Source organism: Podarcis filfolensis (genome assembly GCF_964270895.1).
Source record: "Podarcis filfolensis genome assembly, chromosome: 14".
In the NCBI taxonomy this organism is placed as follows: domain Eukaryota; kingdom Metazoa; phylum Chordata; class Lepidosauria; order Squamata; family Lacertidae; genus Podarcis; species Podarcis filfolensis.
Genome location: NC_139616.1, coordinates 12,876,266 through 12,890,688, shown reverse-complemented (window position 1 = coordinate 12,890,688; position 14,423 = coordinate 12,876,266). Strand labels below are relative to the sequence as shown.

Below are 14,423 nucleotides of genomic sequence, written 5' to 3'. Positions count from 1 at the left end.
TCATATTCTAGGCATTTGCTAGGTGATCATTTTATTTTCTTTGATTCTTGCTGCTTTTGTTTCAGTCTTTATTTTAAGTTTTTTGTTATGACTTCACTGATATTTTGTAAGTGCCTTTTGTAGTCCTTAATAGTTTTCACTTGAAAAATTCCTCTGCCCTCTACTAGCATGATATTGACACCTACTGAACATAAGTAGGCAGAGAATAGTATGTTGTAACACATATTCAAGTTATTTTCCTTGAATAATGGTTGTAACTTCAGCAACTCTGTATGAACAGAAAGCAAGTCTACCAAAAAAAGTTTTATTTATACAAAAATGCTCCATACAAAAACAAGGGAAATGAAATCATTTACTACAATTAACAGCTATCCTTATTTCTGACCAGTTGATCCAAAACCTCCTGAGCCACGTTCTGTTTCATCCAAAACCTAAAAGATAGGCATGTGATTAATTTCTCAAAGTCATTGTCTCTTGTTCTATAATTTTGAAAATCATGTGACCACCACAATATATTTCATGTTTAGGTACAATATTAATTAATAAAATGCAGTGGATAGTGAATGACGAACTCTTGTGCTAAAGTATAATTCAGTAGCAAGCAGGATTTAATTCCTCTCCTTCCTTTTAAAAAGAATAAATCAGCTGTGGATACAAAGTATTTGAATTTCCTTACCTGGACTTCTTCAAGCTCAGGATAGTAGATGCGCTCACAGATCAGCTGGGCAATCCTGTCCCCCTTTTTAACTTCAAAGCCAAAGTAAAAAGGGTTTAAGAATTCATAGTATCAATACTTTAGGAACACTGCAATATAAATTATTTATCCTGCAATTCTATGGCTCCTTACTAAGCATATATATTTACGCAGTACGTGTGAGCTATGTAATCAAAAGTTTTGAATTAGCCACCATTACAGTTGTAAACCAATGTTCTAACAGCTATACAGCCAGTTAGCATGTCTGCGTGAACCAACTATTAAATTTAGAAGAAAACACAATTTAAAATCAGTCTTTTTTCTGGCAATTTAAATTCTGATTTAAAACCAATCTACCCTCATTCAGTCCTCCCAATCACTGACTAGACCTAAATTTGCTTAGCAATGCTGCCTGCAACCTGTTCCATAATCCAACTTCAATTTAATACATCACTATGTATCATTCTGATTAAGTATTTAACTAGATGTATTACTGAAGTGGAGTTTTGTTTCACCAAAAACGCTAATATTTTTAATAACATCTGGAGCAGTCATTTGCTGCTGTAGCTAGTGATGTTAAATTCTTGAGAATAATCTTTTGGAGAATATTCTCGAATGAGAATATTAGAGAATTTTCATTTAAAATAGAATATTGATTTTAATGCATTGAAAATTATATAATTAGTTAATATACATGTTTATTCATGGATAAACTTATTCAGATGGCAATCAAAAACTGTATAGGTACTTTTATTCAATGGGGCAATACAGTGAATTCACATTCTTCGAAAAATAAAAATAAAGAAACGTCAACTGTTTAAATCAAGACCACCTCACATGCTGTTATGCATAATTGTATAGGCCTAGGTACTTTAAGTGTATAAAGCGTTAAAGCTACTTTCTATAAAAAAACAAAAACACTGTATGGCCAAGGGCACAGAATTGCTAAGAATAAGGTCACACCAAAATAGAAAAAGGGCTATTGCATATAGTTGAAATACATACGAATTCAATTGTTCATCAAATTAAATGAATAGCATTTTCAAAACTAAAAACTAAAATAAAAATGTTTTCTGTAGCTCACATCTCAGAACTTCCAATCGTGAATGACACAATGCCCAGTAATGTAACTGGATTAAAAAATATATATTATTCATTACTTACACTGGCAATATCACAGCTTGACTTATTATTTACTATATCTTTTAAATGTGGGTTGTAAAACTGGTTCTTACATTAGAATTTACTGTTTGTGGAGAATATTCTCTGGAGAATTTTCTAGCAGAGAATATTATCTAGAATATTCTAGCAGAGAATATTCTCATCTCACATCACTAGCTGTAGCAAGAGGACTACTGAACCTGAAAACACAAAGCAAATACTGTAGAGAAGTTCTGCTATTTACTTTCCCTTGGAGATGCTTCTTAAACTCCAGGAAGAATGGTCATCCTCTAAAATACAGACCAGACTGACTACACAACCCTACAATATTGAAACTCCTTTTGTAAGTAAATCACCGAGGCTAAAATAAGGCCGCAACCAGCTCAAAGTTTTAAACTTCATTAGATCTTTCATATTGAGGACTGGAATGTTTACATGTTTCTAAAAAGGACACCATAAAAGAGAAAGCTTTTTTAGAAACTACAAAGTTCAGGTGGATATCCACACTTCAAAGTTTAATTCTTACCTTTAAACGGTTCCTTTCCAAAGTTAAACAGTACAACACCAACATTCCCTCTGTAATCTTCATCAATAACCCCAGCTGTAATATATAACATCAGGTAATGTAAGAAATTTCCCAAGATTTTAATACAGGAGCAAAACAAAAAGCAGGAGATAGTCAAACTCAACTGTAATGTTTAAACTAGCATTCAAAATTTATTCTTAATTTGTATGCATTTAAAATAAGTTAGAAGAGTTCTCTGGAATTATGTTAATTTATTCAACTGCAAAGACTACATATAACAAGAACCAGCTATTCCAAATATTCAATGTGTGGCTGAAGAAACACTAATGAACTATACAAGTAAGTACTAAGTAGGATATTTTCTAGAAACTAAATTGATGTCTTAAATAAACACCTTTACTTATCCAGATCTATATTTCTCCTCTCCAGACACAGCATCTGGTACTCTATTTCCTAAGCAAACTCTATCAGAGTTTGCATATTATTACTAGCAGTTTTAAAAGTTTTGCTGAAGAAAACATAATTTCAAAGGATCTCCCACCAGTGAAGTTATTGCAATGACAAAGATATGCAAATGGAATGGTCAAAATGGGGCCAAGTTAGATGTGGGTATGTAGCATAAAGTGTATTTCCCACCTCAACTCCACGTGGTCCCCTGGTAATCCAGCACTAAATTCTCTCCATTTCGTTATACCCAAGACACAAATGTTGCATATAACATGTGCTTCCTTTAAGTTGAAAATGTTATGAAGTAAAACATGCCTCAGGGTCTTTGGGCACCTCATAGCCTCATGAGAGTATATGCTTCAGGGACTACCTAAAAATCACCACAGTAATGAGATTTTGCAGTATTATGCAACTAAAGCTATGAATCTAGGGTTATGGTACACATAGCAGCATAAATGTCAAACCCATGTTAATTTCATGCTCTACTGAAACAGCTAAAGTAGTTTGTTGAAGGCTTGTGTTGAGTGGCAGTTGCAGCAGTGGTGGAAATAATATTAGAACAAGCCAGTTAAAGGTTTTATGAAGCGAACTTCTATTCCTGCAAAGTAGCATGAAGCTAAACCTCATTTGACTGAGGATGCAAACACCTAGGATAGAGATCTGATTTATTCCATCTACAAATTAGCCATATTAGATGTCTCAACTGCTTGTGAACCCAGCTGTCAATTTCAATAATATATGTTTCTACTATCATATACTGGTATATGATAAAGCCATCAAGTGCTAAAAAGTGTAAGAAACAAGTGACTTACCGCCAACATCTATGAAATGGTTTGCGGCTAAACCAGAGCGAGGAGCTAAACAAAAAGAAAGGAAAATAGTTTTTAAAAACAAAAAATCAAAACAAATTTTTTGTAAAATGTACCTCCATGGCAAGTTGTTCAATACTAATAGTTTCACATTTCACAAATATTTCTAAAATGTTTCAATTAACAGCATTATATAGTTTCTTTCAGCAATAAAATAAAACACAAAGAGAGCCAGTGTGGTATAGTGGTTAAGAGCGGTAGTCTCGTAATCTGGGGAACCGGGTTCGCGTCTCCACTCCTCCACATGCAGCTGCTGGGTGACCTTGGGCTAGTCACACTTCTTTGAAGTCTCTCAGCCCCACTCACCTCACAGAGTGTTTGTTGTGGGGGAGGACCCACTTTGAGACTCCTTAAAGGGAGTGAAAGGCGGGATATCAAATCCAAACTCTTCTTCTTCTTCTTCTAAAATGGCTTTAATAAGAGAGCTGTCTTGCATTTAGAATAATTGTTTGCATGGCTGCACTCACACTAGTGAGCATTATTAAGTGACACATAAGGACATGGCTAACTTGGTTAAGGTAGCCAGGATTAAGAAGGAACGCTTTATCCACACTTCTTGTTCAGCGTTATGGTATCTGGTGTGGTTATTCCCAACTTCAGTAGAAACCTACATTGCTTGACAAAACCGCTACAGTACATTCTTCAGTATGTTGCAATCCTTTTCAGTTAAGTTGGGGAAAAAACATTTTAGCCCATCAGTGTAGGTTTATTACTCATTTTATATAAGCAAAAAGGTACTACAATCATACAAGGACATTAAGCATATACAAAAATTCTTGAAGGACTGGAATACAAATGATGTGTTGAAGCAAGTTGCAACTCAAGTGAGTTCACTTCTGTGCTGGTACTAAGCTCAGGACAACTACAAAAGGAAACACACACTAAATTTGCTTTCATTTATTGAAGCTAAATGCCCACTGAAATGTTTTACAGAATCACATCCCAAAACCCTGATCTGTTAATAACATGGAACCAATAAGGGAGGCAACCCTGGATTTAATCTTAAGTAGAGGTCTGGACCCTGGCAAGAGGTAAGCATTGTTGGACCAGCTAGAAATAGTGATCATGGTGCTATCACAATTCACCACTTATGTAACTGGAGAAGTCTTTAACTGATTTCCAAAGAGAAAATTGCATTTGCAGACCCAACAAATTTTAGGACTGGACTTCATGGGTGATATTTGTATAATTATCAGATTTCCAAATGCAAAGCAACAAAAAAACCAGGCTTCAGATACATAAAAATTAAGGTGTTCCAAATTTAGTTTTACATAAATGAATTCATTAATATGGCTGCTAAATAAAGCTTTAAGAGAGGCTACTAAAAAGTTGCCCTAGGCTGCAAACCCATAAGTACCTTATTTTTCCGTGTATAAAACTAGGCTTTTTCCCTTAAAAATGTCAAAAATTAGGGGGCATCTTATACACAGATACCTCTTCCCCCATTTTCTTAAATCTGAGTCCCCCAAAATACAGGGCGTCTTATACATGGGGCATCTTATAGACAGAAAAATACAGTACTTATTCAATACAAGGGACTATAGAACTAATGTACTCCTGCAGGTTTCGCAGATCATTTCCAGGAAATACTTATAGAGAATTTACATTCTTATTGCATAGTTCTCAGGAGAATAGTCTTAAGAAGCAATTTGCAAGATTAGAAGCTTTCTGTTTTGCAACTTACCTACTCGACCATAACATCCAGAAGGAAGGGCAATCTGAATGTCTGTTTTCACTACAGCCTTCCCTGAGGCAGGGATTTCAATGTCATATGCACTAGAAAAGCAAGCAAATTTATGTTATTACCAGAAGAAATACCAGCATTCAGACCAGCATTCAATTTCTAGGCATAACTAGCCAGGTTTTCTGGGAGCTCACAATGACTGAAGGGAATGGCCTTCCTCTGCCATTTGGCCCCAGAATGTGATGAATCACATGTGTCAAAATTCCCTTTTATACATCAAGGTATTTTCTATCTGGTCACTCTAGCTCTGAAAAACAAGGAATTGTATGGGCTGTGAACATTTCCGATTGGGTTGCATGGTGGAAGGTGGAGATAAGGATAGGTCCTGGGTGCAAATAAAAATTAAAATAAATTGAAGACTAAAATTGCCCTAGATAATTGCAGTATAAAGATAGTAACGCCAGGTTAGCAATCTAAAGGGGTGCTCAACGCTACTGTTTTGCACTAAAGCCTGCCTCCAGGCACATGAAAATGAAGTCACTTTGTGCTCTATGACCACCCCATCTCAGATTAGGTAATGCGTCTCAGGCAGGTTTTGAGGAGTGCTTGAATTACGGGGGTGCGGAGACCCCCCAGCTATTAGCCACCTTAAGCACCACAGTGAGGAAATGCAAAACAATACATTTAAATAATAAGTATCTTTTTGTGACAGACCCATAGCTAACGACTGCAGGAGGAAGAAACAATTTAGCCAAAATTCTAGAAATTCAGGGATGGGATTTGTTTCATTTGGAAAACCCCTACTTGTTTAAGGGTGAATTCTGGACACAATGGAGATGTAAAAGATGTGGATCATCATAAAAGATGCAGAAGGAAATGATTAATAATAGGACCCACAAACGGAAGGATGGAAGCCCAGGAGATTCCTTGGAATCTTGTTTTTATTATTTATGTTTGATATATCTTTGTAAATTTTTAATTTGAAAAACCAAATAAATTTTTAATAAAATTATTATTATTATTATTTGCACCCTGCCCATCTGACTAGGTTGACCCAGCCACTCTCGGCAGCTTCCAGCATATACCAAAACATAATTAAACATTTAAAAGCTTCCATATACAGGGCTGCCTTAGCCTGTAAAGGTAAAGGGACCCCTGACCATTAGGTCCAGTTGCGGACAACCCTGGGGTTGCGGCGCTCATCTTGCTTTATTGGCTGATGGAGCCGGCGTACAGCTTCCAGATTATGTGGCCAGCATGACTAAGCCGCTTCTGGCGAACCAGAGCAGCACACGGAAACGCCGTTTACCTTCCCGCCGGAGCGGTACCTATTTATCTACTTGCACTTTGAGGTGCTTTCGAACTGCTAGGTTGGCAGGAGCAGGGAGCAATGGGAGCTCACCCCGTCACGGGGATTTGAACCACCGACCTTCTGATGAGCAATCCTAGGCTCTGTGGTTTAACCCACAGCGCCACCTGCATCCCCTGCCTTAGCCTGATCCATCACTAATTCACCCAGTCCTCTTAAAGACACAAATAGCAGGTGTGGGGCTGAATGCACCGACTCCTGACCTTGATAAATGGGTTGTGGCAACTCTGTCTCCACCCTGTTCTTAAAAGTGAAAAGGGCTTTTTCCAGGATTGTTAAAACACTGAGAAGCAAGCAAGATTCAAGCACTTTTTTAAAAAAATACTGTTAAATCACTCTGAGCAGCAGGCAGGATTCTAGCACTATATATTTTATATTGCTGAACCGCTCTGAGAAGGAAGCAGGATTCAAGCACTATTTAAAAAATATTGTTAAACCATTCTGAGAAGCAAGCAGGATTCGAACTCTACATATTTATACATTGTCAAAGGACTCTGAGAAGCAAGCAGAATTCCAGCACTATATATTTCTTTATATTGTTAAACCGCTGAGAAGCAGGATTCAAGCACTATATATATATTTTTATATTGTTAAACCACTCCGAGAAGCAAGCAGGATTCGAACTCTCTCTCTCTCTACATATATATATTTATCCATTGTTTAGCGGCGGCGGTGGGCCAAAGCCCTCTCCCTCACCTGTACAAGTCATAGCCCGCAGCCCGTGAGGAGCCCTTGGAAGGAGCGGACGCGTTTTCCGACAGCTTGGAGAAGCGGAGTTTCTCGCCGGGAGCCTCGCAGCCGGAGACCTTTGGCCTCTTGCTGGGGGAAGAGGCGAGGTCCGCTTCAGAACAAGGCATGTTGGGCGCGCGAAAGAGAAACACAAAAAGGCGGGAGAAACGGAGATAAGGAGAGGCGGTTACTCCTGAGGAGAATGAGTAAGAAAAGCCCGCGCTTTTTCCCTCCCCGCCTAACAGCCTCCCTCGCGCGCGCGCGCGAGAATTTCAACCCAAGCACCAATGGGCGCGCGAGGGGGGCGGGGCGAATGAGGGGAAAGGATGTGCCGTCAGTCACTCTTGTTTTAGAGGCAAGAGATATGGCGTCGGGGGGAGGGCGGCGGGTGTAGAGGAGCCCAAGCTACCCTCGCATAACGACTTTCCGAGTTCGTACTGGAACCCACCCACTTCCATTCATCCTTTTCTACTGGATAAAGCGGGAGCTGCCCAAATGAGCAAAGCAAATGGAGAAACCCTCAGTTCTAGCGGAATTGTGACGAGATAGCAGCCTGCCCTCCACCAGCAATAAAAAAAAACTGCTAGCACGTTTGCAAAAGCTAAGCAGAGTCCGATATGGTTTCGAATTGGATGGCAGCATGTTGAGATTCCTGCATTGCAAAGGGGTTCGACTAGATGACTCTTAGGAATCCCTTCCAACTCTACAGTTCTGTGATCTCCCCCCTCCCGCAAAAAAGCAGCTCCATATTGGGGGGGGGGGGTGAGATTTGATTATTATAATCATGTCAAATAAATATATTCGTTTAAAACTATTGTTTAAAAAAAGCCCACCGCCATAAGAAAGAAGACCCGAGTTAGTAAGCCTATGCACATTTTACATGGAAGGAAGTCTCCACTGCACTCGATGGCGCTTACTTCCAAGTATACGTCCATTGGCCAGTGTGGTGTAGTGGTTAGAGTGCTGGATTAAGACCAAGGAGATGGGGCGGCGGTTTCTAATCTCTACTCAGCCACTCACTGACCTAACCTAACCTACCTCGCAGGCTTGTTGTGAGGATAAAATGGGGAGAAGGCAGCTGAAGCACCTTGCACGACTTGGAGGGAAGCTTGGATATAAATAAATGCACTAAATAAAAAAAATAAGTATGCCCTCCCTGGGGATCAGATACTGTTTGCGCTCACATCCCACTTGCAGGCTTGCCATCTGGTTGGCTGCTGTGATCCCAGGATACTGGGCTAGAATATCATGGGCCTTTGGCCTCATCTAGCAGGGCTAGATAAAGGTCCGTATAGTTAAAGCTATGGTTTTCCCAGTAGTGATGTATGGAAGTGAGAGCTGGACCATAAAGAAGGCTGATCGCCGAAGAATTGATGCTTTTGAGTTATGGCGCTGGAGGAGACTCTTGAGAGTCCCATGGACTGCAAGGAGATCAAACCTATCCATTCTGAAGGAAATCAGCCCTGAGTGCTCACTGGAAGGACAGATCCTGAAGCTGAGACTCCAGTACTTTGGCCACCTCATGAGAAGAGAAGAGGAAAAGACCCTGATGTTGGGAAAGATGGAGGGCACAAGGAGAAGGGGACGACAGAGGACGAGATGGTTGGACAGTGTTTTCGAAGCTACCAGCATGAGTCTGACCAAACTGCGGGAGGCAGTGGAAGACAGGAGGGCCTGGCGAACTCTGGTCCATGGGGTCACGAAGAGTGGGACACGACTAAACAACAACAACGCAGGGCTCTTCTCTGTGTGTTTTTACATGGGTAAAAATGTGTTGCTGCAAGGCGCAGCCTTTTCTGGCTGGGCCAGCCGGCGCTTCTCATCCTAACCTGCCTCACAGGGTTGTTGTGGAGGGTTCAACGAGGAAGGGCGAAGAGAACTATTTAACGCCACCTTGGGCTTCTTTGGAGAAAAAAGTGGGAAACAAAATTGAAATACAATGCAGTATGAAATGGTTGTCTGGGGGAAGGGGTGAGTCACATGCTGCTGCCCAGTTATTAAAGGTAAAGGGACCCCTGACCATTAGGTCCAGTCATGACCGACAGACAGCTTCCGGGTCATGTGGCCAGCATGACTAAGCCACTTCTGGTGAACCAGAGCAGCGCACGGAAACACCGTTTACCTTCCCGCTGGAGTGGTACCTATTTATCTACTTGCACTTGGATGTGCTTTCAAACTGCTAGGTTGGCAGGAGCAGGGACCGAGCAACGGGAGCTCACCCCATCGCGGGGATTTGAACCACCGACCTTCTGATCGGCAAGTCCTAGGCTCTGTGGTTTAACCCACAGCGCCACCTGCATCCCCAGTTATTACAGCTACGCTATAAAAAACAACAACTCGCACAACCCCTCATTGTTTGCAATGGGGAGCTTTTTCTTCCTACATTCCTAATTTTGCAACCAGGAGAAATATAGCAGGAGTAATAGATTACTAGCGCAAACTCGTTTCTGAGTTTATTTAGGGAGCAATGACTGGGTTTTTTGGGGGTGGAGAACAGGGGTCGAAATGAAATGACATGTACACCTTGCACACTTCCCTCTACTTTTCCCAGGCTTATCTCTTCTCCCCCCCCCCTTCCATGCCTAGTTAGTACGGTCCCCAAGGCTGAGGGCGCTCCTTGGTGGGAGAAACCAATGTCCCCAAAAGGAGAGGGGGAAAGGGGCGTTTCGCCCCTGCGGGTTCGGCTGGTCGACCCCTTCCTCCCGAGAGGGAATAATGGCGGCGGCGCCCTTTCTTTCGCTTTGGCCCGCACCTCTTGCCTCTTTCCTTTCTCCCGCCCCGCTCCTTACTTGCTCCTGAAGAGCAGCCGGAGGAAGCGCCCGGCCATGGCCGTCGCCTGCAGGCCCGCGTTCGGGCTTCACCGTTGACCCAGCCGTGGGGTCACCTGCCTCAGCCAAGCACGGCAAGAAGCGTTGCTTTATTCATGCAACCCCTCAACCCACCGCCAGAGGGCTCTGGGTTCTTTGGACTACATTTCCCATCAGCCCTTGCTGTGAGCTCTGCCCCGCCCCATACCTCTTGATTTTGCTCTTTTAGTCAAAGGTTATGAGTCATGATGTAGAGTACGCTTCCTCAACCTCGGCCCTCCAGATGCTTTGAGACTAAAATTCCCATCATTCCTGACCACTGGTCCTACTAGCTAGGGATCATGGGAGTTGTAGGCCAAAAATATCTGGAGGGCCGAGGTTGAGGAAGCCTGGAGTGCGTGTGTGAACTTGAAGGCGCTAAGGTTGTTTTTTAGTTGCTGTTTTGTTAATGTTGTTCATATGCTGCTTTATAGATATTTAAATTCCGTATGGATTTGTTAATCATGACTTGCTGTAATGTGATGGAAGAACTGCGTGAAGGGGTGTGGGACATAGCTGTTAATGATAAATTGGCATGTGCTATTAAGGTTAGATATGCAGGAGAAATGATTTGGAGGAGATACGGAAGGTATTTGTAGAATTTGTACTGTTGAAATGGAAAGGGGTCAAACCATCGCAAGAGGTGTTGAAATTTTGGAGGTTGGATAGTTACAGTGGAATGGTCTTGGTGGTGGGGTGCAAATTTTTATTTATTATTATTACTTTGTCAAAAAGAAAAGAAAAATAGTGATTAGCTTGTTTTTTTAGTTGCTGTTTTGTTAATAAATTACAATACAGTGGTACCTCGGGTTACATACGCTTCAGGTTACATACGCTTCAGGTTACAGGCTCCGCTAACCCAGAAATAGTACCTCGGGTTGAGAACACAAATCGTGCTCCGGCGGCGCGGCAGCAGCGGGAGGCCCCATTAGCTAAAGTGATGCTTCAGGTTAAGAACAGTTTCAGGTTAAGAACGGACCTCCGGAATAAATTAAGTACTTAACCCGAGGTACCACTGTACAAAAAACACTGTTATTTGTTATTTTATATAATGTATACTGTATTTGTGATGTTTTATTATGTTTTATTGTGCTATTTTTATTTACTGCTTGTAAGCCACTTTGAGATTCATTTGAATGAAAAGTGGCATAGAAATACAATAAATCAATTACAATAAAATAAAATAAAAACCTGTTTCGACTGCATGATGAGCTTCTAACATTGTGATTGGACTCTGCGCTCCTGCCAACCCAAATTCTTAGAAATGTCAACAAAACAAAATCACGGAATTTCATTATGTAATCCAACATTTATTAGTCACCTGTCACCATTTATTGATTGCATTGCAACCCCACCTTTCCTCCAAGGAGCTATATATAGTTTTCTTCCTTCTTGTTTCCTCCTCACAACAACCCTGTGAGGTAGGTTAGGCTGGGAGGCAGTGGCTGGCCCAAAGTCACCCAGTGAGCTTCATGGATGAGTGGGGATTTGAACCCTGGTCTCCCAGGTTCTAGTCTGCTACTAACCCAGTGGTTCCCAAAGTAGGTGCCAACCCTTAATGGCGGTGCAATTATCTAGGGGAGCACAAAGTGACAGGGGGGTGTTGGAGGTGTAAATGAGTGTTTTTTAATTACCTTTTCCCCCTAAGTGCAAAAGTTCAAAACAGGAAAAGTACTCTGACCTCTTTTGATAGCAAACCCCAGTGTATTCAGTGGGGCCTGTTTGAAAGTGTTCTTATGATTGTGATATCTGAGCTATGTAAATAGAACTGTTACATAGCAAAATTATTTTAATTGTCAGCACTTGAGAAAAGCTACCATATGCCTTTGAAGAGCATGTAAGCCATCTTAGATTATTAGCAATTTAAGATGACTGTATTATCAGCAAATACTGTTGTGAACCTTGCTTGTACCGTTAAACTTCATTTGAACTGTCACAGACTGTTTTGCATTTCTCACCCTCCATTCCCACAGGTGTATGTATTGTTGGCACCTGTCTGTCTAGAGAGACAATGAAGTGCGCCTCCGGTGCAAAGTCAAACTTTTGGAGAATCACAGCGCCTGCTGTGGCTGCAGAGACCGGCAACTCGTAACTGTTACCTCCTGTGTTGTTATTGCTGCAATAGCAGCACCAAAGTGACCTCTCTGAGGTGCAAGCCTAGACAGTGCATATGGAGGTACTGCCCAGACGACAAAACCACCCCCCTTGGCCTCACTGATGTGGCCCAAAGGAAAGCACAGTGCCGGATTTACGTATAAGCTAAACAAGCTATAGCTTAGGGCCCCACTCTCTTGGGGGGGTTCCAAAAAAATTAAAGGAATAAACACCTGGATGTACATTTCCAAAATATAAGGGGAAAAAAATAAAACCGACATACAGCAACAGTGTTTTGTGTTGTGTAGGCTCCTATGATGTAAGTAATGGGCCCCGCCTGCTAGCCTGCTCCCTAAAATATCACTGGTTTGCTCATTTCTGTATGTAGGGTGCCTACATTCTGCATAGACTGGTTGCATGGCATATATTCAACACAAAAAACAGTGACAATTTGTTGTTGACAAAGGACAGCTGGACATATAAAGGGCCCCATTACCTTCAGTAGCTTAGGGCCTCATCAAACCTAAATCCGGCCCTGGGAAAGCAGAGCAATACACTTGGCACCAGCTTGGCTGGTGGCTTTAGATATCTATTGCCACCCACCCACAATTTTTTCTCACACTCTACTGGCAGGAAGCTTTCTACCAGTGTGTAGATAGATTTCAGGCAGCTTAAATACTGCCCTACCTGTGTACCTTAACGGCCCTCAGCCAACTTCATGGTGGCTTTCGGCTTGCTTTCTTATGGTGCCACCCTAACTCCTGCCAGGCAGAGGTGGGGCTTGATGGAATGGCACAGGCAATGCCAGACCTCCAGTGCTTGTGCTGACCAGGGCAAAAAGTGATGGCCGGGAGCAAGAAATGTTCCTAGGCTGGCACAGTGAACTGGCCTGTTGCTGTTGCGTGAATCTGCTGGCCTCTCTAAGCAGATTCTAAGCAGATTGGGGCCAAGTGCGTTGGGGTACATTTGCCAGGGGAGCTTCCTTGTTGCCGATGGAGCTTCCCTGCTGGCACAGCTGGGCTGGGCTGGGCTAGGCTGGGTGGAGAGAAACCTCCGCTCCATCCAAACCCTCTCCAAGATGGCAAATTAAGGGTTTAGATTACTTACCCAGGTATCATCCATAATACACCTACAAAGGAGTAAACTCTATTGAACACAGAACAACTTCCCAGCAAACATGCATAGGATTGTACTGTTTGTCTTTAAGATGCTACAGGCCTGCAACAGGCTATCCCTCACCCGGAGTTTGATGTTGATGGTAAAACAGAAACAATACATCAAAACATGCATTATAAAATCATTGAAGTCATATTTTAATTCACTATAGTTGATTTCATGTTGAAATATTCAACATATTGTTGCAAGTCCAAGGAAAAAGCATTTTTTTTTACTAATCAGATCATACTAGAACACATTTAAAATATTTAATATCAAACTCATTTCAAGGCCCTGTGGAAATTTATCACAAATGCATTTCATTATATTCCTTGAAATTATAAATCTAGAATAATAAATGATGCTGTTCAGATGAAATCTTAGAAAATTTTAGATTGGCATTTCATTAAATTTGACTTGAAACCTACAGAGTTGATTTAGTGTGATTGACATTCATCTCTTGAAATTCATTTTAATCTAATGTAATTCTTCCCCAAATAATTTGGGGAGGAGGCATAGCTGGATATAGCATCTGCTTTGCACCCAGAAGGTCTCATCTTAGATCTCCAGGAAAGGCTGAGAGAGACTACTATCTGAAATTGATTACAGCATCTATCTGTTGATTAGAGCGTGGTGCTGATAATGCCAAGGTTGCAGGCTCAATCCCTGAATGGGACAGCTGCATATTCCTGCATTGCAGAGGGTTGGACTAGATGATTATCAGGGTCCCTTTCAACTCTACAATTCTATCATTCTATGAAATCCAGGAGAGCTGCTGTGTCAGTATAGACAGAAATAAGCTTGATGGACCAATGATTTGACTCAATATAAGACAGCTTCCAATGTTCC

General features: G+C 41.5%; 1 protein-coding gene and 1 long non-coding RNA gene across 2 annotated transcripts; one reads left to right on the top strand and one right to left on the bottom strand.

The window, feature by feature from the left end:
• Nucleotides 1-288: 288 nt before the first annotated feature.
• On the bottom strand, nucleotides 289-9,344 carry DUT (deoxyuridine triphosphatase). Its single transcript, XM_083587109.1, has 7 exons — nucleotides 9,209-9,344; nucleotides 7,447-8,745; nucleotides 5,382-5,473; nucleotides 3,641-3,685; nucleotides 2,382-2,456; nucleotides 677-747; nucleotides 289-431 (listed from the first exon to the last, which is right to left on the bottom strand). The coding sequence occupies exons 2-7, from the start codon at nucleotides 7,605-7,607 to the stop codon at nucleotides 375-377; spliced, it is 501 nt and encodes a 166-aa protein (XP_083443235.1). The 5' UTR covers nucleotides 7,608-8,745; nucleotides 9,209-9,344; the 3' UTR covers nucleotides 289-374.
• LOC310749754 lies at nucleotides 9,341-12,615 on the top strand. Its single transcript, XR_014541739.1, has 3 exons — nucleotides 9,341-9,482; nucleotides 9,795-10,708; nucleotides 12,299-12,615. It is a non-coding gene; the product is annotated as an uncharacterized lncRNA (long non-coding RNA).
• The last annotated feature ends 1,808 nt before the right edge of the window (nucleotides 12,616-14,423 follow it).